The following is a 27774-nucleotide window of genomic DNA, read 5'->3' as shown; positions in this document are numbered from 1 at the left end:
AAGTCTTGCTTGGGAAACATACACTTATACCAAGGATGGCACCAAGACCCCATACATTTGAGGAACTCTTCTTTGGCATTCATCTATAAAATCATTTAAAAATCCCTCTAGAATACCAGTTTTAAACATACCATTTTCACTCTCATGCTGTTTTTGCTTATCCTTCTATTAAGATACAGAATTACAATTTTTCCTCAGTAAGTTCTTTTATTTTTAAAGAGATTATAAAAATATATGTGGTCATTCTTGGCTATGAAGTTTAATCCACATTACCTCCTTCAAAGCAACAAGCATTCACTCAATAACAGACACTTATGTTAATGAAATTATTAAAGCAATAGGATGTCTAGAAAACAATGTAAGAAATTTGGTGTCTGCCAATAAACAACTCTTATAGAAGGCTGGGCTAGATTTGTAAGATTTAGTTGTCTGCCAGCTTAGCATATCCTTTCCCTTCAGAGCAGCCTTAAAGAAACTCCTCCAGGGTCCATAGAGAGCACTTTGAAAATTAACTCTAAAGTTCCTTTTCCCTGATTCTTCAAGACTATTGGGAATATTTATTTTATCATTTGAAATTAAAATAGATGCAGAAAGTCCAAGGAAGGTAAAATTGGAGTTTTATCTACCAAAACGTGGAAAGACACAAATGAAAATGAAAAGCAATAATATAATAGATAAACACGGAAAAGGAAACTATCATGACTTTGTAATCTGATGAAATCCTTTTATTACATTTGAATAAATGGGTATTTTTATATGCTAGAAATGATATTCTCTAAATTACAGTTGACTAAGGTTTGTTGTTTGGAATCCAGCCTCTGGCTGTCGCTCTTTCTAGGATAATTTTTGCATATTAATGGTATATTTGAACTATTCTAATTCAAGAAACAAATTTTGAGCACTGAAAATACAGGTGAATAAGACATCATTTCTGTCTTTGAGTTGCTCATACTCTGGAGCAGAGATGATGCAAAGCATGAGAGAAAATCAATAAATCTAAGTATAGTAACAAGAATTTTAACATGAATATTTAAGAACTGACAAGTGCATGCTAATAACATGCAAACGTGTGTATAGATCTTTTACCAAATACCTAGTTCTGACATTCTCACAATCCTAATCAAGATTAGAATTTTAAAGAGTTTTATTGATATTATTTTAATAGCCCCCCTATTTCTAGCTTCCTTGCATCTGCCCTTGGCCTCTTGAGAGTACTCTCAACATAGCAGCCAGAGTTGTGCTTTTAAAACATGTCAGACAATGTCATTCATTCCTGTACTCAAAAATCTGTGATAACTTCCCATTTCACTCAGAATACAAGCCAAAGTTCTTTCAATGGCCTAAAAAGTTCTGCATGATCTGTCATCCGACCACCACCACCCTCCCTCCTTCCCACCCATTAGCTTATTCTCTTATTCTTAAAATCTTACTTGATCATTATCTACTCCCCATATGGACTTCCTTTTTTTTTTTTTTTTTTTTTTTTTACTTTTTCCCTTGAACACTCTGGATGTGAGTGGTATAACCCTCATGCCTTCACCCTGCCCTGGCCACTCATATGCCTCAATGTTCATCCTCGCAGATCCATCCCATGCTAATTTCTCAACTCCTCTGAATCTTTGCTCAAATGTCCCATTCTTAATGAGATCCCGTTTACCTTACTGAAAACTGCAACTAGTTTATGTCTACACTCCCTTCTCCTTCCCATCTCAACCCCTTTTGCTCTGTTCTGGTGTTTTTCCATAGCATGTAACACTTTCTCACATACTGGACAATAATATGTTTATTATGGGTTCTGCTGTGCTAGCGTTAACTCCCATGGGTAGAGTACTCTGTCTAATTTGTTCACTGATTTAACCCAAGCACTGAGAAAAATACCTGGTACATTGTCAGTATTAAAAATATATATGTTGAATAAATGCACAAATGACTGTGTTTCTAGAATAAAACAATTATTTCAAGAAAACGTTTCCAGAGTATTTTACTATTCTGAGAAATCTGATTAGCTCTTTAAAAATGCATCTTGGGCACCTGGGTGTCTCAGTCGGTTAAGCATCCAACTTCTTGATTTTGACTCAGGTCATAATCTCACAGTTTGTGAATTTGAGCCTTGCATCAGGCTGCACGCTAACAGTGCAGAGTCTACTTGGAATTCTCTCTCTCTCTCTCTCTCTCTCTCTCTCTCTCTCTCTCTCTCTCAAAAAATAAATAAAACACTAAAAAATGTTTTTAATAAAAAATAAAAATACATCTTTCATTTTCTGATGATCATCTTGCTAAATAATTCCATTTAGCTTTTATTTTCTTCAAATTTGAAACCTATCAGCAAATTAAAAAAAATTTTTCCATTATCTGATTTCTTACCTAGGTGTCTTTTAATACATATCTCTATTGTTCCAAGCCTGTTTGGAATCTTCAAAAAATAGGAAGGAAACTGGGAAGCTGGGGAAGCTAGAATGATGTAAAATGGAGGCAAGCAAAGAGCAGAGTCGTGACATGATCTAATTTGCTTTTAACAGTTAGAATGACTTGTGCTGGTGGTAAGAATACATTGCAAAAATATTATAATGGCAGAAAGAAGCAGGGAGACCAGTTAAGAAAGCAAAAATCCAGGTAGGAGATGAGAGTGGCTTGAACCATGGTACACAGTATCACTAAGGTGGTTTATAGGAGTCAAATTTTGTGTGTATTTTGAAGATACACCTAACAGGATTTCCAGACAGAATTGTACTGGCATATGAAAAGATGATATTCTCTTCTTAATTAAAAAATTTATTTTATTTTTTTTGCATGAGCAAATAGAAAAATAGAATTGCCCTTAATAGATGGTCAGAATCAGGGCAAAACATGTTTTAAAGGGGAAGATCAAAAGCTTTGTCTCGATGTGTTAGATTTGAAATTTCTATTAGCCAAGTGAAAGTGTTAACTAAGCAACTGGATGGATAAGTCTAGAGATAAAAATATGAGAGTCACCAATGGTTAGTTTTTAAAACTCTGAGACTAGATAAGATTACAGAGGGAGTGATTATAAATAGAAAAGAGGCCTGTAGAATGAGCCCCAGAGAAGCACAAATGTAAGGGGAAGATGAGAAGAATGTGGGGAGAAGTTCACAAGAGGTAAACAGCCCAGGGAGGAGGAAAACCAGAACACCCAAATAAAATAGTCTGAAGAAGAGAGACATGGCCAACTACATCACATGATGCTGCTGGTTCAAATAGGATGAGGAATGAAAATGGAGCACTGAATTTGGCAGGGTGATATAACTGGTACCTTTGACGGGGTGCAGTTCTAGTAGAGCTGGGAGGTGCGGCAGCTGAAAAGTCATACTTGAGTGAATCCAAGAAAGAATAGAAAGAGAAATTCAAAACAATGAATGCAGAGAGATGATGGAATAACTAAAAAAGGACAGTGAATATGACACCCATGTATTTGTACTTGGATGTTAGCTGGGGGACTGACTACAAATTAACAATAGCATAAGAAGCAACAGCTATGGCAACAATGATTAACATTTATTTAAATAATTGAGCACTATTTTCTTTAAGCCTATAAACTACACTCATCAGGAAGAAGACAAGGTGACTAACACATAAAGGAACTTGCTCAAAGTCGGACAGTTAATGAGAGGAAAAAACTGAAGTTAGTCTTGTATTCCAAAGAGACTTTTATCCTTTAGGTTAAAAAAAAAAAATCAGCCACAGATTACACAGGAGTATCTGGATGTCACATGAAAACAAAAATGAAATACAACAACAACAACAACAACAACAACAACAACAAAACACAGCAACAAAACAAACAAGAGTTTTACGGCTCAGATGGATAAAGAAATTTATAGCAGATGTGATCGTTTATGTGAGCAAATTATTTTTAAAATACTTTTTCTTATTCTCTATACTATAATTATTTTGCTTGATTTTAAAGAATTCTACCAGTATTACTATTCAAAGTTTTAGTCTTCATTCAATTATTACTATCTATATTATTTAACCAGTAAGGAAAATACTTTGTGTCCTAATCTAAAATAGTCAAATTCAGAAGGAGAGAATAAAATGGTGGCTGTCAGGTACTGGGGGGGAGAGAGAAATGGGGAGACATTAGTCAAAGGGTACAAAGTTTCAGTTATAAAGATCAATAAGTCCTACTCATCTACTGGAAAGTATAGAGCCAAAGTTAACAATACGGTACATATATTTTAAAATTTGCTAAGAGGGTAATCCTTATTCTAAGTCTTATCACACACACACAAAATGATAATAAAGAGGGTAGGAGTAAACTTCTGGAACTAATGGATATGTTTATGGCATAGATTGTGGTGATGGTTTCATGAATGTATACTTACCTATAAATTCATCAAGTTATATACATTCAATATATATAGCTTTTTGTGTGTCGAGCATACCTCGATAAAGTGGTTTATAAAAAAAATACTTTGCATCCTAAAATTCAGATACAAAGGCATATTCATGATTTATAAATGTGTTCTACTTTTGGTATTCACATTCATTGCATTTGATAGCATAAATCTTAGACATTAAAAATGAAGTCATATTGATGATACCAGATGTGATTCCTTGATATGAGAAATTTAGATTTTTATTACGGGTATAATAAGAAATAAAGAGGAATTTTGGTTTCCACTTCAATTCCTTGCATACAGGTAGATAATTTTTTGAAAGTCCAAGCTTGGACAAGCTCTTATTCTATTTTTCCCCATGATGTGTATGCTGCTACCTTAATAAGGGGGAAAAAAATAGGTCAAGCCCTGTTAGATATTCAGAGTGTAGGTGGAAATCCTTTGACGAGCTTTCTGGGGATGCCTCTGACATAGGAATTGCTGTTGAGATTCCAGGGGAAAAAGGTAAAATTCTGTCAGTAGCAATATCTCTTACAAATAAACCCTTTCACACCCACTAAAAAGAAGGTTAGAAAGGTGCCCGAAATCTAGCAATTAACCAATATCATTGCAAAGTTTTAGTGCAGAAAATCCTACGCTGAGCCTACATATTGCACACAATATGTTCCTTTTAATATACCTGCTTATATGAAAACAATCCTTTAAGATACAAATAAGGATGTTAATATAAAAATTATTTTCTAGATTATTCTATGTACCCTGATATCTTTAATTATTACATGACTATTTAATATCATGTAGTACTGACTTTTTTTTCTTTTAAAAGAAATTATTAATTTTATCTATAGGAGCTTGACATCCTAAATCTGAATTTTTAAGTTTCAGTGAAAGAGAAACAGACTAGCATTACTAGAGAATGCTATAAGAAAATTTCTTATAACATATGGTATCTAAACACCTTTATGTGTCCATCAACTGATGAATGGATAAAGAAATTGTGGTTTATATACACAATGGAATATTACGTGGCAATGAGAAAAAATGAAATATGGCCTTTTGTAGCAACGTGGATGGAACTGGAGAGTGTGATGCTAAGTGAAATAACCATACAGAGAAAGACAGATACCATATGGTCTCACTCTTATGTGGATCCTGAGAAACTTAACAGGAACCCATAGGGGAGGGGAAGGAAAAAAAAAAAAAAGAGGTTAGAGTGGGAGAGAGCCAAAGCATAAGAGACTGTTAAAAACTGAGAACAAACTGAGGGTTGATGGGGGGGTGGGAGGGAGGAGAGGGTGGGGGATGGGTATTGAGGAGGGCACCTTTTGGGATGAGCACTGGGTGTTGTATGGAAACCAATTTGTCAATAAATTTCATATAAAAAAAAACACCTTTATGTAATGGGAATACATATATTTCCATATAGGTTCCTTGGATGTGCAGGACTTCAAGTGGAAACAGAAGTGGTAACTACTTTCTCCATAGTAAAACTGGTAATAAGGGCTTTTAGCTCATTCTGAAGTTTACTGTATCCAATCAGAGTTTATCTCCTAGTATTTCTTCACAAATATTTAATGAGTAGTTGAATCTGCACTTAGTCTTTAGTTCTCATTAGAACCTAGATCTGGACTAACATGATTTCAAACAGTGGTTTGGAGATTTAGAAGGGTTATGTCTACATTGTGAAATGGAAAGCAAGATAAACTCTGCAAATTATATCTAATTTGACTCCTTTACGCATGTGATCCAGATAATAGAAAATCATCACCATTCATTCATCCATCTATCTATATGACATTAATCAAGTATCTACTACAGAATTTGGAAGATACAAAGTCAGGAAAGATTACAACCATACTGTAAGAAGCCTGTAATATATGGAAGTAAACCAACAGAATAGTGTGTTAAGAACTTAGACAAGGGTTGTACAGGGTGTGATGGGGAACAAAAGAGAGACGTTAAAACAGTCTGGGAGAATCACTGATGACTTCTCAGAGGCCATAATGCTTAGTCTTGAAAGATAAGTGGGATAAATAATGCTCCAGGTAAATGAATAGCATGTAGATATAAAGTATGACATAACATGATAAGTTTATGTAAAAGCAGTTTAGTATTTCATAGAGGGTATGGGGAAACTGGTATGGAGTCATAGGAGGAGATTCTAGAGAAAAGACAGAGGCCAAATCCTCAATGGCCTCCTGTGGTAAGCTGAATAGTTTAACTTTATTTGGAAAGCTATGGCTCATCATTGAAAAACTATAAGACTTTTACCATGGAATAAAGATTGCTGTATATAAGTATTACTTGAATAGCTCATTTAACTTGATCAGCGTTATTGTTATTACAGACATTTTACTCGTCTTATGAAATGTCCATAATATGTGTTATGTAGTGAGTATTCCTGCTTTTCATAAATATTTGTGGAAATGGTATTTTATTTAAATAACATAGAATCAGTTCTTCCATGATATAAAAGCTTATTCCTGTAACATCTAATGCTTCTGGGTCCTGACACTCATTACTATCTATTGTAAACACCTGTTTAATATCTGTCATTTTTAATAATGTAGGAAGGGATTATACTGCTCTTTTTATCCAGCTGTACTCCTAGAATGTGGTTAATATCTGCCCTAAAATAGGGTTTCCTGAAGTGCATAAATGAATAAAAGATAATTCTAACAGAGAAAATAAGAACAGATTTTCCAAAAATAATTTAATTTTGGATTTAGAATACATCTGGTATTTTCCCTTCCGAGAGATTTACCTAACTGATCTCATTATTGGTTTACCTGTCTAGGCATTAGACAATGAACTCTCTCTTGTGGTACAGAGACCTTATCTTGGGGCTTCTGAGCACTCCCCATGCCAAGCCTATTTCCCTATACATAGGAGGTACTAAAATGCATGTTGAATTGTGTACTAAATTTAGATTGTATTCTCTCAGGAATCAAGAATAAAATACTAAAGTAGATAATCCAATCTAGCAGCTGTTTGTCTCAGTTTTACTTTAAATATCAGGCAAAAGTGGGGGTGTAGAGAACAGGAAGATTATACATGTAATTATAGCTAACCTATTTTGATTTAATTAGTTCATGATGTTAGAGAAAATACAATTATTGTTTTCATTCTTTTAATATCTCAGAAGCCCAAACATAAAGGGTTTTACTAAAACTTTCTCATATGTAATAATATATGTCCCTAAATATGTATTGTTTACCCAAGATAAAATAAAATGAAGTCTTTCTAGGTATAGTCATTCTTGTGCTAAACAAGCTGCTATTCTCATCCTGGTACCATATGGATATGTTCAAATGACGTAGGCAATAAAAATGGATTATCTTAAGTTTGTGAAAAGATAATTCATCTTCTCATAGTTATCATAATATGAAACATGATTTGCATTTCAAATATAATGTTGACTTCTATGAATCAGTTTTGTAAACCTTTAAGTCAAATATTCTAAGTGAAGAAATTAATCTATAACACCACTTGGAAATGGGTGTAGAGGTGTTAATAATATAGATGTAGAGTTAAATTTTTAATGTCAGAAAACAAAAACAAAATATTTTATTTTATTTTTAATTTTTTAAAAATGTTTTTAACATTTATTTATTTTTGACAGAGAGAGAGAGCTGAGAAGGGGCAGAAAAAGAGGGAGACAAAGAATCGAAGCAGGCTCCAGGCCCCGAGCTGTCAGTACAGAGCCCGACGCGGGGCTCGAACCCACGAACTGTGAGATCATGGCCTGAGCTGAAGTCCGGTGCTTAACTGACTGAGCCACCCAGGTGCCCCATCAAAGATTTTATTTTAAATAAACACTTGCAGACTCTGTCTCCCCATGCTGGTAATAAGCTAAATAATAGACAATTAGAACTTAAATATAAAGGCAATGAAGATGACTCAGGAATCAACCTTTCAGAATTTTCAGATTTCAGAACAAGAAGTAACTGAAAAGTAAATGCCAGAAAAACCTTCAATCTTCTTTAATGGGGAAAAAGTTTTGGGGAAGGTAGCTGCATATAAATATAGGAGAGAACCAGAGAAGAAGAGACACATAGAAAAGGTCTTTTGATTGGTTGATGGCATTCGTAGAATATTAGTTATTTTATCCTGAAGCCAAGAATTGATAGAGAAATCACAATCAATAAAGAAGTAAATCGGGGGGAGGGGGGTAAAAAGGAAGACAATGATACAGCTCAGTGGAGAAGTGTTTGGAATTGTGACAGACATCGTCTTCAGTATTTTTTGCTGATAACAGAAAAAGAACCTGTAATAAAAGACAGAAGGCAGAATATGGCAAGGTGAGGAAAGCTGGATGCAGTGTCCCACACCTGAAATCTTAGACCAGCTCGTATCCATGCATGTTAAGGAACCAAGAAGGTAAAGACAGGAAACAAAAGCCAACCATCATCTTGGTACATGCCAAAGAAACTTTCCATACTTTTAGAATAATGGCAATAATTATTAGTATAATTATGTATTATCTTATATAACAGTTATTATAACAAAGGAATGATAGCTAATATTTAGTAAGTAAATTGAAGCTACACAATTTAATTGTATAATTTTATTTAACTTAATAAACACACCGTGGGGCATATATTAATAGTACCTCATTTTAGAGATGAGAATAAAAACTCAGAAAGTTTAAGTCACTTATCTAAAATTCCACAGCTAGAAAGCTGAAATAAGACTCCAAACCAGGACTGATTGATTCCAAAATCTAGAGTCCTTCTCCATCAGTGGGGATGGAAATTTGTCATAAGTTAGATCCACATGAGTCCATAGAAGGAGAACCCAGAGATAAAGAAGGGTCAGAAACCCTGTGAATCTGCAAAGTTTAAAGTAAGAGAAAAATGGCACATCCAGGCAGGGTAAATAGAAAAAGTTTAATGAGGAGACTATTTACAAAAGTATGACTAGGTGAAGGAGAGTCAAAACGGGCTGTGAGAAGCACCCCAAAGCTACGAGGTTAAAAGGTAAGGACAAGAAGTGGTGAGTGGAATCCCGAAGAGCCAGAGATACATCTGGTAGGAGGCTATGAACAATGACCTCCCTGAAGAGGAATGTGGCCACTGTGTCTCACACTTTGGCCTCACTCTCCTCTGCCCTGTCACTTCCTTCCAGTGCCTCCCATTTGCTGAACTCAACCAGAAGCCAGAGGCAAAGAAACCTGTTGATAAATCCATAAAGGTTATCTTCTGGGATTCAAATGTGGACAAGGGTGGAGGGAGAGCCTAGGGATAAATGGAGATGATTCAGTATACCTCATAGGAATTCAGAAGAGTAAGGGTTGACTTAAAAAAACTGAGAAAAGCAATTCATTTGGTCAACTTGGAATCAGGTACCTTTCTGAGCCTGTTTATCATTCCTTCTTCCAGGTGCTATCATAGTTCTAAGTCAAAAGAAAAGTTAACTTTTGTCATATATTAAAAATGTTTTGATTATAGACATCATGCTTTATCTCTTACTTTGAAACACTATTCCACTCCCAACCATGTGTCCTTTCTTCATAGTCAGTGTCTAATATTTTATATTCTATCTCAATCATGGCAGGACAGTTAAGCAAATACAAGTTAAGGGATGGCAGTTTTCAGGGGGTTCTAATTCTCTAGGCAAATTGGGCTTTCCAGACAGCACGATCCTAGGAGGTATAATTCCCCTCTATACCATTGGTTTCTTTCTGTTTCAACCATAAACAAACACTTGTTAACTTCTATATGTATTTCAAGCACTGAGCCAGGTTCTAGGAATATGGATGTGCATTAGACAGAGTTTCTATCTTCAGTGAACATTTAGTATCCAATGTGAACAAATATGTGAAATGTAGCCATATGGAACTACTGTTTTCAAAAGAATTTGACCAAGATACATAGTCAGAAATATGGTTTAGGGATATCTGGGTGGCTCAGTCCCTTAAGCGTGTCCCTTATGTGTCAGACTTTGGCTCAGGTCAAGATCTCATAGTTTCTTAGTTTAAGCCCTGCCTCAGGCTCTGTGCTGATGGCTCAGAGCCTGGAGTCAGCTTTGGATTCTGTGTCTCCCTCTGTCTCTGCCCCCCCCCCTGCTTGCACTCTGTCTCCCTGTCTCTGTCTCTGTCTCTCTCTCTCTCTCTCTCAAAAATAAACATTTATATATATTATGGTTTATATAATATATATAAAGTTTAACTGCAATCCCATATACAAAAATACAATATATTTAAATTGTTAAATATATATAACCTATAGTTAAACTGGTGATGGGGATTAAGAAGTGCATTTGTCATGATAAGCACCAAGTGATGTATGGAATTGTTGAATCACTATATTATACACTTGAAACTAATATAAATGGTATGTTAAATAACTGGAATTAAATAAAAACTTAAAAATAAAAACAATACAATATATATGTATATATACACACATACATATTATTTCATTGAAAACAATACTTAAATTAACTTCATGTGATATACTATATTTCCTATTCTTTCTCATTCAATTCCATAAAATGCTGATCAAGAGCCCCCCAAAAAGGGGTACCTGGATGGCTCAGCTGGTTAAGCATCCAACTCTTGATTTTGGCTCAAGTCACAATCTCACAGTTCATGAGTTCAACCCCGTGTTGGATATCTCTAACATCTCAGAGCCTGGAACCTGCTTTGGATTCTGTGTCTCCCTCCTTCTCTGTCCTTCCCCCTCTCATGCTCTATCTCTCTCAAAAATAAACTTTAAAAAAAATTAAATAAAATAAATAAAATTTAGTATCACAATACTAACTTAAATTTCACCTATGAACATGCAACATAATTTTACCTTGGAATGAACTACTTTAATCCCTTCAAATCCCATTAAAATGGGAAGCCACAGACCATCAAAGAAAAGTAGGATTTCTAGTAGGATGATCAGAAAAAGGAAACCTACAGGGCCCAATCACTACCAGCTTTCACAAAGAGTGTCAATTCCTAGCCTTTTAACTTGTTTTCACTAAATCTTTTCCATTTTACCCTCTTCCTACCCATATTCTTCAGGTAGAATAATTTGTTAGACATGCAAATATGATCATGTCAGTTTTCTGTTTCAGCACTTGGTACCTTTACATTGCTCATAAAATAAAATCTAAAATCCTTCACAAGGCACTGTATGATCTGGCCCTAGTTTACCTCTCTATCCACTTTCTCCTCTCTGTCTCTCATCCATTCAAACTGTTCATTTTATAGTCCCTTCATTGGCATTCTCTTTCCTGCTAAAGATCTTTGAATATTCTGTTCTCACTACTACAAGTGTTGTCTCAACTCCATCATCCCTCCCTCTTCACCTAGCTAACGGTCACTAGTCCTTCAGGTCCTGTCTTGAGTTCACATAGTAGGTAGCTTTCTAGGTATTCTAGACTAGAACATATTGCTCCTAGAACATACTATATTCATTCTTAGCCATAATCACAACTGCAATGCAATAATTAATTGTGAAATTATCTTCTCCTATCTATTTTCCATTTACTTCATGAGCTATGTGAAGGCATGGACCCTGTACCCATCCCCTGGGAGCCACTACAACAGTCATGACTGCCTAAAACTCCTTAGGCATGTTTCCTCAAGCCTTGGAACTAAATGTTTAGTATATCAGAAAATCACATACGTTCATCTCCCCAAACACCTTCATCCTGTAAGATGGATATCCCTCGGGTAAAGGTTATATTTAGTAGTGTTCGGTGGGACAAAACCTAAGATGTCTTTTTAGTAATGTTTATATTACCAAAAATAGTGAAAAGGTGACAGACCATCAACAATAGTTCAAAATGGCTTTGTTAATTTTTCCAAGTTGCTTTTTTATGCCTGCTTATATTTATAAAAATTCTTTCACTTTGATGGTGCATAGAACTGACCTCCCATGGTTAGTAAGATTAATAGGAGCTGTGTCTCCTATCTTATCCTGGTAGTCTAAATTTTAGGTAGATAGGGCTGTTTGAGGTAGTGTATCCCTTTGTGCGGTTTTTACACTGGCCCTGGGGACAAAAAGCCTGGGTATGAGTATGGGCTCTGCTAGAGAAAATGACTAAATTGCTTTGCATACAATATTGTAGAGTGGTACAGAGAACATAAGTAGCAAGCCTGAACCCATGAGGTCTAGATTTGCCTTTGCCCTGGCTTCTGTATGAATTTAAAATAAAATTTAACCAAGTTTAACCAAAAGTAAGAAAATAGTCGCTTAAAATAAGAAATAGTCGCTTAAAAGGAATAAAAGTTAAATGGTAAACTTCAAAGTGCCAGGGAACAGACTATAGACTTAGAAGAGATCATTTGATTTAGAATAGATCATGTCAGGGGGACCTGGGTGGCTTAGTCAGTTAAGCGTCCAATTCTTGATTTTGGTTCAGGTCATGATCTCACAGTTTGTGAGTTCGAGGTGCAAGTAGGGCTCCTCACTGACAGTGTGGAACCTACTTGCGATTCTCTCTCCGTCTCTCTTTCTCCCCCACTCATGCACCCTCTCTCACTCTCTCTCAAAATAAATAAATAAACTTAAAAAAAAAAAGAATAGATCATGTCATATGAGTAATATACTTATAACTCTCCACTTTAATGACCATGGAACAAACTTTAATCTAAAAAAATGGAGGCCAGCTATTGATACCTATTTAATCTTCTCTGAAAGCAAACAAAACAATGGATGTTCGAATAGTATCAGTAACTAAAAACTTTCCTCAAAAATGTGGCAGAATACTGGAAAAACATCTCTTCTTCTTACCAAAGGTAAGATGAGAGCCTGATTGAAGGCAGTAGAGACACTTAATTAAAAGGTTAAGAATGTTCCATTCTTACTCATTACCTCAGAAACACAAAAAAGCACCTGAAAGGATTATTTAAACTGTCTAGACAGGAATACTCTGGGGCTACCGGGGCCATTTTACCTCACTACTTCTTATGCAGGAACCAATACTTTTATGACTACATGCATTTAGGGCTTACAATTCATACAATGTGTTAACACCAAGGGCAGAAATGGATAGGTATTGTCAAAAGGTACCTTGGATATGAAGAATCTCTGTTGAATGGAAGACTGGAAAAGCCACAGAAGTAATAGGTTACGGGATCAGTAGCATTTATAAACCGTGTTCTCCAGTAAGAATAAGAAAACAGAATCCTCCTCCTATTGGCAGATCCTAGACAATGATTCTAAAATGTTAAACTTTTTGCAGTAAGAGACTATGTGCCTCAAGTAATTTTTTAGCTTAAAATCTAAAGTGAAGATTCCAGCTACATAACACCAAATAATGAGCAGGTCAACAAAGAACTTATGCAAATAGTAAAAACTGTACATATAAATACATGACCAAGAAGGGGGCCTATGAAAAGATCCTGGAAGAGAAAAGAAGGAAAACGTTGCATTCAAGAGACAGAGCAAAAACATACTTTTAAAAAAGATTTGTTAAAAAAAAACAGAAATACATATACTTTGGATTCCACAAATTTCAAAAGTCTGCTGACTATTAAAACAAAAATGAGACAACAGAACAGGAAGAAATAAAAAGGAAATGGCAGAAAAGAACAGATCAACAAATTAAATATGGTTACAAGGAAAGATAACTTCCAATACCTGAATCAAAACATGAACAAGAGTCAATAAAAATCACAATCGACACTGTAGAAAACCAAATCTGTAACATGGAGAATAACCTTGAGGAGATGTCCCAGTATAGTGAGGCAAAGTAAAAGTAACAGAAAACACTGAAGGGAATTAAAGGTCATGGAGACAGATAATACAACTCCAGCCAACAAATAAAAAGTGCTCAAAGGTTAGAAAATGGAAAGAAAAGCAGAGGCTAACTAACGCAAAAAACTCCTTTGTAGAGAAAAGACCTGATCCACAGGCAAAATTGTTCACAGAGTATATGGAAAATTAATGAAAAGAGACCAGTTAGTAATATTTCTTAGTGAAATTTGTGAATATCAAAAATGGTCAAGAAATATATCTAGTAAGCATCTAGGCTGGTGTGGGGAGAGGGGAGTGAGAAACAGATTACCTCAGAGTGGAAAAAGGAAACTAGGTTGATCTCAGACTTCTCTACAATACTCCATGTCAGAAGAAAACAGAGTAAAATCCATAAAATGCCCCAAATGCTATGCCAAATCAAGTTACTGATGTAAGAAAGCATGAGTACCACAGTCTCTGTAGACAAAGGCAGAGATGATTCCCTTTTGCATATTTCTAGAAATAATCTTTAAAGATGTGATCAACCGACTAAGATATGAGCCTACATGAAGAACTCAAAATAGGACCTGTAGTATAAAAAGGCTAGTGGAGTGCACTGACATGAATTAAATGGATTTAAGTAAAAATAATCCTGGTTGGCTCAGTCGGTTAAGCATCTGACCACGGTTCAGGTCATGATCTCATGGTTCATGAGTTCAAGCCCTGCATCGGGCTCTGTGCTGACAGCTCAGAGCCAGGAGCCTGTTTCGGATTCTGTGTCTTCCTCTCTCTCTAATCCTTCCCCACTCATGTTCTGTCTCTCTTTCTCTCTCTCTCTCTCTCAAAAATAAACATTAAAAAAAATTTTTAAATTATTTTAGATATGACCGCCAATAGTGTAAATGTTAATAATTTATCATAATAGTATATACGAATGAATAAATCCAAGATAATACTTTAAAAGACAAGCAGGGGGTTTGGAAAAACAAGTAAAATAAAAATGGGAATATCATTTTCTTCTGTATACTTAAAAAAAATGTTTAAATTCGTTAAATTTTAAAAAAACACATCAGCCAGTAGTAAATTAAAAAACAAAAAGTATGTCATCAAAACTGGTAGAGAAAAGGCAAACTGGATATATATATGGACAAAATAGATTTTAAAAGCCAAAAAAATTTCAATGAAACATAAAAATAGAAAAGTATAAAACAAGATCACATAGAAGAGTGCAAGCATGTCCTGAATTAATTATCCGTTTACAGAACACATACTCAGATTTGTTTACACAAAGTACATCTGGTATTTGTTGTTAATAGGAAGACATCTAAAATAATATAGCATAGAAAGATTTAAAATAGCAGCAATATGGACATGGATGAGACTATAGTGAAGTTAGAATTCTTATAAATTAAGTAATAATTACATGAAGGAAACACTCTACAATCAATAAAATTATTATTTAGATAATTTAATGAAATATGAATGTGCTAATATATAAGTAATAGTATGATACATATATCATACATGATCTATATAATATATAATATATAATGTATAATAATCTGATAATATATAAGTATGATCAAATTTTATAAAATATATATGTATGCATATTGAATGCATAAACATGTTAATACTGGTGATGGGATTTTGAGTTATTTTAATTTTCTTTTCAGACTGTTCTGTATTTTATCATTTTAATCAAGAAAAAGAATTAATGAGAACACAAAATCTGTAATAAATGGAAAAGCATATGACGCTTCTGGATTAGGATATAGAATAAATATGCCAATTCTTTCTAAATTAATTGTTTAATACAATTGATCAAAAATTTTTTTAAACTTGGCCAAGATATTCTTACAATTTAGATAGAAGTATAAAAAGCAAAAGTACCCAAGAAAGTACAGAAAAGAAATAGTACATATAATGAAATATTGATAATTAAAAAGATGGAATGAAATACATAAAATCATTACTATTGATAAAGGTGGTGGAATAATTAGTGAGTTTAATTTTTTTCCTTTACATTTTTCTGTATATTATAAATTTGTTCCAATGAGCTACCTACTTTTATAAACTGTTGAACTATAATGTTAAAATTACAGTCAAGTGACGGGGCACCTGGGTGGCTCAGTTGGCTGTGTCCCATTCTTGATTTCAGCGTAGGTCATGATCTCATGGTTCGTGGGTTCGGGCCCCACTTCAGGCTCTGTGCTGACAGTGTGGAGCCTGTTTGGGATTCTCTCTCTCCCTCTCTCTCTTTGCCCCTCCCCTGCTTGCTCGCTCTCTCTCTCTCTAAATATATAAATAAACATGTTTTTAAAAAAATTAGTCAAATGATAGAATCAATTATGATATTTATTATTTTCTTTATATAGGTCTATATTCTCTCTACTCAATAGATAGCACATTTTATTCCTGAATTTAGAAAAAAAAATCATTAAAAAAATTGTCTTCCAACATCCATCTTCCACTGTGGCAAAAGTAAGCAAACACCCCACTGCTCCAATTTAAATGTGTTTTCTCTCTTACAGTCTTCAGAGGCAATATGAAAAAGCTTCAGTTTTCAAACAAGAGGTGATCTGACATGCCATCTTTTCTGAAACACCTAAAATTGGTTAGCCTAAAATTCAACCTTCCCATGAATTTCTTAGTTTTCAATGAAAATGTTACTTTCTATTTTTGACTTCATTTTGACAGAGTAAAGAACATGAGATTTTTCACAAGTATAAGCTTCTCTTTGACAATGGCAAAATAAATAAATGAAAGAAAGAAATTACTATATTTCCTCAAAGGATACTCACACTGAAACGAAAAACCGTTTCCTTTATTGTGTACCTTACTACAAGTCGTAATTATACATGTATCTTTAAGAAGATGTATTTTTAAGAAGTTTAATCTGCCCATCCTTCCAACCATTCATCCATCCCTCCATCCATCCATCCATCCATCCATCCATCCATCCATTATCCCGAAAAATAATCCTAAGGCCGAATCTGTGTTTTTTTTTTATCTCATGTATGTTCCTATACTACAACTACATACATAGGTATTCATAAATAATATATAGCATTGCTTGGCATTTTCTACTTTCCATATCATGCAGACATGTGATCATACAATCTCTGGGTTTGTCCTTTTTAACCAATTTTCCCTTTTCCCACACATCCACCCACAACTAATTCCTTCTTCCTCAAGTACTCCATGATTATATATGCACAAAATGCATATATAAAGTCTACGATAACGCTGAAGATATGCTTCCTTAGATACCGATTCTTTTACTTAGATGAAATAAATTCTTAGCATGTTGTGTACTTTTTTAATATTAAAAGATGCTCACAAGAAATGGATGAATATCCTTTCCCCATATCTTCACTTTCAAAATTATTCTGTTTTTCCAGTCTGATATATATAGGATATTAGCCCTTATTATTTTCACTTCATTTCCCTCATCACCGTTATTGATATTGAGCATCTTTTCATACTTTAATCTACCATAAATGACCCTTCCATATCTTTTGTTCATTTGCCAAATTGGATTTTGTTGTCTTATCAATTTTGAAAAAAACTCTTCCTACATAATAAATATTGATCGGGTTCAGGACATGCTACCTCAAAATACATTACCTTGGCACACTGAATATTTCAAACTGAAGGAATTTGAGAAATGGCACATGAAAGTACTTGCTGACCTTCTTCTGCAGTAGGTCTTCAGACCCTTATGTGAGAGATGCCCTCCCTCTATGCAGAGGAAAAAAGCCTTCTTATCTCTGAAGATGAGGGACAAGAGGAATCTGAATGCATGGGGCTTGCTAAGTTTCTCCCAGTTGACTACACTTAGTTCATACCCTTGTCCTATCATATTTTTCCATAACTTTCCACTCTTCATCAAACCCAGTATAGAAATAATCAAGTATAACCATGTCTTAGTTACTTTACTTCCTTATGAAAGCTCCTATGTCACAGAAAACTTAAATAAAAATGTGTATGCTTTTTCTCTTGTTAATTTGCTCAGGCTGAGAATTTAGGAGGATAGAGGAAAAAGATATTTTCCTTCCCTAGAATATCAATTCTGTTCCTATTCTCTATATTACTAATATTTCTTTTTCCAGATTGACTGGAAAATATACCATATTATTTTTGTCATATACTTTTAAAATTTTTATGAGATACTTCTAGCATTTAATTTTATAGATTTATGATTTCTAGTCTTAAGAAATTTTCTTACCTTGGATTGTCTATATTATCTCTTCAATTCTCTTACAGAATTTTTATTTTCAGTTTTCCATACCTTTTTACTTTATCTGGAAGTTATTTTTGAATCTGATTTAAAATAGGGATTCATTTTATGTTTTTCATAGTGATCACTGTAACAACCCTATTTATTTAACAATGCACTATTTTCTCAAAGAAGTGAAATACCTTTGTCTTTTATTAATTTTTTTATAGTATAGTATATATCTATTACATACTGGAATCTATATCTAGATTCTTTCTTCCACTAATCTACTTACCTATTCTTGTGCCAATATGATACTGATTTCATTTTATATATATATATATATATATATTCATATATATATTCATATATTATATTCATATATAAAGTATGATCTGACATCTGGTAAGGCAAGTTTCCCCTCACTTTTTTATTTCCCCCCCAAAGATCTTGTCACTCCCCCCATCCCCTCAAAAAAAGATCTTGTCACTCCCCTGCCATACATACTTAACATCATATTATATAAACTAATAAACAAATGTACCTCAGTTAAAGTGAAATCAACTAAGATAATTCCTGGGAGTACATTAAATTTGGGGAGAATTGACTTTTTAAATAATACTAATTTACTTGTACGACACCAAAACAAATGTTTTCTCTTCGTTCATTTCCATATGTCCTTTAATAAAATTATATTTTTTTTAAATTTAGAACTGCGCCTTTCTTATTAAATTTATTACTAAATATTCTATATAGTGTTAGGTACTTTTTTGAGAATGGAATTTTTTTCCTAACTCCCTTTCCAAGTATTTACTACTGAGTATATTTTAAAGTTTTTATCTAACCATCTTATTGTATCATCTTACTAATTTTACAAGTCTTTCAGTTAAATGATTACAAGAAGAATATTTTAACCTTTAGTTTCTTACTTACATAAGCCAGAACTTCCAAAAATACTGATTAGAATATTTATAGAAGCTAATCCATATTTAAATCTAGATTTTGATTTAAATTGTTATAGTATTTTACCTTTTGGGAAAATAATTTCTGTTTGTCCTTGCATAATAGGATATTTTACATTTAAGTAGTTTATTTATATTCCTGTTTAGCATAAAGATTTTAATAAGAATAGTTGATTATAGTCATGCTTATCAACTTATCACTGGCTGTTTGATGTGGAACCATCTCTATATTCTTTAGGTATTACTCTTAATTAGGCTATACATATTCTTCTTCTTTTTTTTTTTTGAGTTTATTTCTTTTTAAGAGAGAGAGGGGTGGGGTTGGGGGGAAGCACAGAGAGAGAGATAATCCCAAGCAGGCTCCATTTTATCAGTACAGAGCCTGATGCTGAGCTCAAACCCACAAACCATAAGATCATGACTTGAACTGAAATCAAGAGTGGGACGTTTAACCAAATGAGCCACCCAGGTGGCCCGTATTATTCTTTTAATTAAATAATATATGAGTTAGATATGCTAGTATTTCCTTTTGAATTTTGCATCTATATTCTTCAGTGAGGTTAGACTTTTTCTATTTTTTTTTCTTTTATACTATTTCTATCAGGATTAAATATTAAAACTAGGTTAGATTCAATATAAAATGAACTGAAAGGGCTTTACATATTTACCATGATCAAGAATAGTGTAAAAGACAATGCTCTTTCCTATTTTTTTAAGAACTAGGTAACAACTGCAAATCTAGTCATGGTACATTGTTCTACATACTTTAGCTACCTTTCTTATCTCTGTTATGATAATGTAATGACCTACTCAACTTTCATAATATTCAGTCAATTTTAATAATTTATATTTGATAAAACATTATTCATTTCATCCAGGTTTCACATGTTACCACAGAATTATGGTTGCATTATCTTATGATTAATTTATCTGTGTCTATGGTTGGTGTCCTCTACAGTCTTAATCATATATTTTTGCTCATTTTTTTCTTTAATTATCAGGCTATTGGGGCGCCTGGGTGGCTCAGTCAGTTGAGCGTCAGACTTCGGCTCAGATCATGATCTCGTGGTTTGTGAGTTCGAGCCCCGCGTCAGGCTCTGTGCTGACAGCTCAGAGCCTGGAGCCTGCTTCGGATTCTGTGTCTCCCTCTCTCTCTGCACCTACCCCAATTGTGCTCTGTCTCTCTCTGTCTATCAAAAATAAATAAAATGTAAAAAAAAAATTTTTTTTTAAATAATAAAAAAAATTAATCAAGCTATCAAGGACTTTTGTTACTTTCAAATAAACACTTAGGATTTCTTTATTCTTTTTTCTTTTTGGTTTCTTTGATTCTGATTTCAATCTGTATTAATCCCTTCTTCCTATCTTATTTTGATTTACTCTATTGTTCCTTAACTAATTTATTATGCTTGACAAAAAATTATCTTATGGATGAGGTAACAAAGTATCAATTAGATTTGAGTCAAGGTAGTATAAAACAAAATAAAATGAGATTATTAGGCTTGAAATGGAAGAACAAAGCCAAAGGTATCATAATCCCAGATTTCAAGGTATACTACAAAGCTATAGTAATGAAATAGTATGGTACTGGCACAAAAATAGACACATACAGCTCTTTGGACAAGAATAGAGACCCCATAAATAAACCTATGATAATATGGTCAACTGATATATAACAAAGGAGGCAAGAATATACCATGAATTAAAGGCAGTATTTTAAATAAATGGTATTGGGAAAACTTGACAGCTGTGTGCCAGAGAATGAAACTGGATCACTATAAACAAAAATAAATTCAAAACAGATTAAAGACCTAAATGTGAAGGGTGCCTGGGTGGCTCAGTTGGTTAAGCCTCTGACTTTGGCTCAGGTCTGATCTCACCATTTGTGAGTTCGAGCCCTGTGTTGGGCTGTGTGCTGACAGCTCAGAGCCTGGAGCCCACTTCGGATTCTGTGTCTCACTCTCTCTCTGACCCTCCCCCCCTTGCACTCTGTGTCTCGTTCTCTCAAAAATAAATAAACATTAAAAAAAAATTAAAAACAAAGACCTAAATGTGAGGCTTGAGGGGTGCCTGGGGGGCTCAGTCGGTTAAGCGTCCAACTTCAGCTCAGGTCATGATCTTGCTGTCCTTCAGTTTGGGCCCTGCTTTGGGCTCTGTGCTGACAGCTCAAAGCCTGGAGCTTGCTTCATATTCTATGTCTCCCTCTCTCCGCCCTTCCCCACTGATGCTCTGTCTCTCTCTGTCTCTCAAAAATGAGTAAATGTTAAAAAAAAAAAAATTAAATGTGAGACCTGAAACCATAAAACTCCTAAAAGAAAACAAAGGCAGGAATCTCTTAGACATTCACCTTAGCGACATATTTATGCATATGTCTCCTTGGGCAAGGGAAACAAAAGCAAAAATAAGCTATTGGGATTACATCAAAGGGAGAGACAGAGAGAGAGACAGACAGAGGGAGACAGAGAGAGAGGGGGGCACAGAGAGAGAGACAGAGAGAGAGAGGAATTAAAAGCTTTTCCCAGCAAAGGAAACCATCAACAAAACAAAAAGGCAGCCTCCTAAATGAGAAGATATTTGCAAATGATACATGCAATAAAGGGTTAATATCCAAAATATATAAAGAATTTATATAACTCAAATAAAAAAAAACAAAAACAAACAATCTGATTTTAAAATGGGCAGAGGACTTGAATAGATGTTTTTCCACAGAAGACATACAGAGGGCTAGCAGATGCATGAACAAATGTTCAACATCACTAATCAAGGAAATGAAAATCAAAACCATAATGAGATATCACCTCACACCAGTTAGAATAGCTAGTATCAAAACGATAAGAAATAACAAGTGTTAAGGAGGATGTAGAGAAAATGGAACGTTCCTGTGTGAAAAGTAAACTGGTGTAACTACTGTGGAAGATAGTATAGAGGTTCCTCAAAAAACTAAAAACAGAAATACCATACAACCTAGTAATTCCACTGCTGAGTATTTACTCAAAGAAAACAAAAACACTAAACTAAAAAGATAATAGCATCTCTATTTTTATTGCATTATTATTTACAATAGCCAAGATACAGAAGCAACCCAAGTGTCTACTGACAGATGAAGAGATAAAGGTATATATACATTGGAATACTACTTGGCCATAAAAAGAATGAAATCTTGCTATTTGTGACAACACGGATGGAACTAGAGGGTATTAATACTAAGTGAAATAAGTGAGACAGAGAAAGAAAAATATCCTATTATTTCATTTATGTGTGGAATCTAAACATAAAATGAACAAAAAACAAATAGATTTTTAAATACAGAGAAACTAGTGGTTGCCAGAGAAGAGGTGGACGGGAGGATGGGTGAAATAGCTGAAGGGGACTAAGAGGCACAAACTTTTATTTATAAAATAAATAAGTGACAGAGATGAAAAGTACAGCCTAGGGAATAGAGTCAATAACATTGTAATAATGTTGTATTGTGACAGATGATAACTATACTTACTATAGTAAGCATGGAGTAATGTGTAGAAATGTTAAATCACTATGATGCATACCTGAAACTAATATAACATTTATGTCACCTATTCCTCAAAATAATAATAATAATAATAATAATAATAATAATAATAATGACGATGATAATAATATTAGGTGATGGGGCAGAATGCATGTCTCAGCTTTGTTTCTATATAGTCATATATGCCTTTAGAAAATCATTTAATCTGTCTAGCTAATGGTTTCTACTACTGAAAACTGAAAACACAGTCTCAAGATAAAAAACTATACCTGACAAAACTGATAAAATGTTAAGTTCTATCCGAGGAAAGGAGGCTATTTGAAGGAATAAGAGACTTTGGACAATCTGAACTGGAACTCATTGCCTTTAGAAACAACAATATCTAAGAAAAATCCAGTTTTTCTATGATAGTGAAATAGGAGACCTACATGCATTCTATGAATGTTCAGGTCATAAACAAGTGAACTCCTAAGATGTTTTACAAACATGGATGCCCTAATTAATACAAGATCTTCTTAAAGAAGATGCATCTACGGGACATTGCAGAATGACAGAGGTAGGTTTAAAAAAAAAAAGTATCATATCATTAAACCATATCCTCATATTTTTCTTAGAAGAAAATAACCTGGGGTCAAACTGATTTCAGGCACTCCAATAAACCCTCTGATACTGCTAACAAAAACTTAGGTGTATTTATTCACATTTTTATTGGGAGAATTAATCACATTGATAGATTTGTAAAGAGTTTGGGACCTGAAAACGTGAAATAGACTATTCTTCTTTTTTTTAATTTTTTTTAACATTTATTCATTTTTTGATAGAAAGAGACAGAGTGTGAGTGGGGGAAGGGAAGAGAGAGACACACAGAATCTGAAGCAGGCTCCAGGCTCTGGACTGACAGCACAGAGCCCAATGCGGGGCTCGAACTCACGGACTGTGAGATCATGACCTGAGCTGAAGTCGGACGCTTAACTGACTGAGCCACCCAGGTGCCTCAAAATAGACTATTCTACATTAGTAATTCAGCTTCCTATCCTTAGTCTGTGATTAAACTTTTCCATGGTCATACTTTTGCTACTTTACCAAATGGACCTTTTCATTATTGGACAGTTAGAACTATCAAAAGACCCTGGCTTACATCAAGTCAAAATTTACCTCTAAAATTCTCATCTATTTTCTTGATTTCAGTCTCTGAAGCATAAGAGAAGAGAACAATTCCTTATTCCTGAAAATAGCCCTTTACATATTTGTAGATAGTCATCTTAACTCCAAGACATTTTCCTTTTTCAGGCTGATAACTTTTAAACAACATAGCATAACTCATCCAAAATTTTCTCTAAAGGAAGATGCTTTCACTTAGGAAGTGAACAGGAAGGAAGTTCTTCCTAAGGAAGAACTTAGGAAGACAATATTTTATATTCATTTCCAAGGTGAAAGGTCACCTAATTCGTGACAGAGGGATAGACTGCTCTAAATTTACTTGTGAATTTCAAAAAGAATTCAGAGACAACAACTGCATTACGTTAATATATGTGACCTAATGAATACTGCAGAAGTCTTACATACTTATTAACTTCAGTAAATTCTTGGAAACTGTAACTCATAAATTCTTTAAAAATTATTTTTTAAACCAAGGCTTATTTGTCAAAACATTATTCATGGATGGATTTCAACCCATCTTCAGATTTTAGCCATAAATCATTTTTGTATTCATTTTTATGAATTCAGAAAGGATAAAGGCAGTAATATCATTTTAAGTGGTACTAAAACATTATTTACATTAATTCTTTTGAGGAAAAAAGGGAGAAAATATGTAGCATAGTGAAGCATAACATCACACAAGGGAGAACAAATGCCAAAATGGTAAACCAAGCTCTATAAACTCAGCATGAAAATTCAATAATTATACAAGAGTATTACTTACGGATAGAATTCTGAAAGCTGTTCAGCTATTGCATAAGCTGTCGGGTCTCTGTCTAAGGCATACAGAGTAATATCTGACTCCTTCTGTAGAATGGCTCTTGTGTGTCCTCCTGAACCAAATGTCATATCTAGAAAAATCTAGCCAACATGAAAAAAGAAAATTACCACTTAGCATGAAGAAAATATTCTTGCCAGCTACCTTAATTTCTAGAAGCACATACTGAATTTCAGAGCTGATAGTAATTGGAAAACAATTAAAATCATTTTGCCGAGAGTTGAATTTGTTATACATGAGATCTGGATCAATTATGATTGATCAGTCCAAAAGAACGGGACAGATATCAGTAAAATAATAATCTCTGGTACAGGGTGGCCAATTCAAGACAAATTTACATTTTCCTCCAAAGGTCAAACTGGCCACAGTGTTGTACTGCTAGCTTTTTAATGCTTTCCAGCACCTGGCTGATAATGGTATTTCCAACAATTTCTCATCAAAAGGAGACAGCTTACAATTAGTATGGCTCATTTTGTCTCAGTTTCTCTAAATACTTTATATTACACATAAAGATATTCAAGAATACAAAGAAAGAATGAGAGAGCGCGAGTGAGAGAAACATCGAGAGCGAGCAAGGGAGAGATGGAGGGAAAGAGAATGAATATATCCAACAATAAATAGTCACAGGACAAATCTTTAAAAATCTAAACTGCAAAAGGCTCAAAGCTAAAGTCAAACAACTACAGTAAACTCTAGCTTTGCCATGAAGTAGCTATACATCTTTCGGAAAGACACTTAAAATCCCAGTGTCTTTAGGTTTCTCCAGGCTCTGAAAAGAAAAAGAAAGTCTAGAAGAAGATACCATCAATACCTACCTAACTGGTAAGATGACATATAATTACCTAAACGAAGACACTTTTGAGAGTAAAATATTTGCCAGTAATAATTTTGCCAGGACGACAGATTAAAATATGCAGGGGTGCCTATCTTCAATGCTTAGATCATTCTAAAAAAAACAGTAAAGTAAATTGGATTTGAACCTACTTTTTGACTATTTTATTGGGCCATACTATAAAGAAAATAGGTCTCAGTTGGGCAAGAAACCAGACCCGGACCATTAAAAACATATTTGTGAAGAAGTTAATTGATGGCAGCCGATGTGGAAGTCAAGACACTCAGTGTTGTGCTCTTAGTTTAATGTACCCTTTCAATAAGCTTCATGGTATTACGAAAATAAAAATAATCATTCCAATAATATCGAATACTGTGAAAAAATAATATATAGCCAAACTATTAAAATATTCAAACATATAACTTTAAAGTTATATGAATACACTGCACAAGGGAAATCCCTGCAATGAATGTGAACATTTCCCTGCCCTGAACGCTACAACTTACTTCTAGCAGAGTGGGCAGAAACAAGACACAAGTATGCTTTGAATTTTTGCTACCAGCAATCATGCTGAGTCCCATCCTCTGATCAAGTCCTCAGAAAAGCTATCCTGCTATTTGAAGAATAATATGGAGAAAATAGTCCAATAAAAATTGAAAAGAAGAGAGATATAAGTTATGAGGGATGTAAATGTGGTGAAAATACACAAGCACTGCTTTTTAACAAAAGTATGTTAATACAACTTACCCTTGCATTTCTGTCACTGTCAGCACAAAAGACATGGCTACACACTCTTTTCACCATTATAAACAGTAATGTGAAAACAATACTTGAAGTCATATTATTTGTATAGTTGTTAGGAGTACGTACTTATAATCTCAAGAATGAATAATTTCTTTTCCCAGTCTGTATACTTATCTTATGCATCTATGAATAGGTAAAAATCTGCCATCTTACCGTATTTCAGTTTTAAAATTGTTAGGGATTTAGGGGCCCCTGGGTGGCTCAATCAGTTAAGGGTCCAACTCTTGATCTCACAGTTTGTGAGTTTGAATCCCACATCAGGCTCTGTGCTGATGGCATGAAGCCTTCTTAGGATTCTGTCCCTCCTTCTCTCTGTGCCTCCCTGCTTATGCTCTATTTTCTCTCAAAATAAATAAGCTTTAAAAAGAAATTAAAAACGAAATTTCTAGGCGTTTGGCATAAAGAAAAAAACTTATCCAAGGCAAAGTATAAATTACCTTCTTGTTATGCTCAATATCAAGTCTTAATATCAAGTCTATAATCCTGCACTTAAAATATAATTACCTTATCCCAAGCCAGGAAAAGTCCTCATCAGTAATTAAAAAGAAAAATTCCTTATCATTAAAAATGTTCTTGAAAATGTGAGATGATGATAATAATTTACATGATTTTTTTAATATACAATGATTACACCATTGGAGATATACTGACAATCAACAAAGTTTCCATAGAGGGAAAAAAATTATTACCAGTCAAGTGTAACACAAAACAAAGTGGGAGACATGGGATTTATAAAACTATAAGTGAACCCCACCATATGTCCTGGGTTAATACATGACTGAAGCCATAGACTTTCACTTTTAAAATTCAAATATACATTGCTCATCAAATATAAATCATGACATCCAGGCCTTGTGAGTCAACCAGCACTACAATTGAAAAGGGAGCCAATCAGTCTCTCCCTTTTCCTGGGTCATTAACTTGATATAGGACCACATTTTTTAATTTGTACGAGTTGACGATAAAATTAGGAGATTGGACAAGAACAATGAACAAGAACAAATATATCTGCATGTTAAAAAACAATCTTTCTATGAGTCTGATCTGTGTGTGTGTGTGTGTGTGTGTGTGTGTGTGTGTGTGTGTTCATGTTTAGGTCATGTTCCAAACATACATGGAACTCTTTCTTTGAGATTACCTGATATAATTTATCTAAAACACAAACCCCATATTTGATACTGAGAGTTTATTCTGCTAATGTCAGTTTTCACCTGTATAACCCTGGTCAAATTTTAACTCTCTGAGACCCAGCTGTTTCATCTAAGAAAGGGGGATAGAATGTCTCCCTGTTTACTTTACAGAGATTTATAAAAATTATGTTATTTCTTCCTTATGACCACAAAGTAGATGTTATTAGATTTGTACATACACAGAAACTAAGATTACATTAAACTAGTCAGTGGCAAATGCGGGAACTGAATACAGGTACACCT

The 27774-nt window shown here is 34.1% G+C and overlaps 1 protein-coding gene across 19 annotated transcripts in view; it reads right to left on the bottom strand.

Moving 5' to 3' along the window:
• METTL15 (methyltransferase like 15) overlaps nt 1-27774 on the bottom strand; it is a 289458-nt gene that overhangs the window by 175511 nt on the left and 86173 nt on the right. For all 19 annotated transcript variants that reach the window (XM_023239666.2, XM_045039075.1, XM_023239664.2 and 16 more), the window contains one exon: nt 24652-24788. In XM_023239666.2, coding sequence (XP_023095434.1) covers nt 24652-24788 — 137 coding nt within the window. The remainder of the gene's footprint in view (nt 1-24651; nt 24789-27774) is intronic.

Source organism: Felis catus, chromosome D1 (assembly GCF_018350175.1).
Source record: "Felis catus isolate Fca126 chromosome D1, F.catus_Fca126_mat1.0, whole genome shotgun sequence".
Taxonomy (NCBI): domain Eukaryota; kingdom Metazoa; phylum Chordata; class Mammalia; order Carnivora; family Felidae; genus Felis; species Felis catus.
This window is presented reverse-complemented; position numbering and strand designations above follow the sequence as displayed.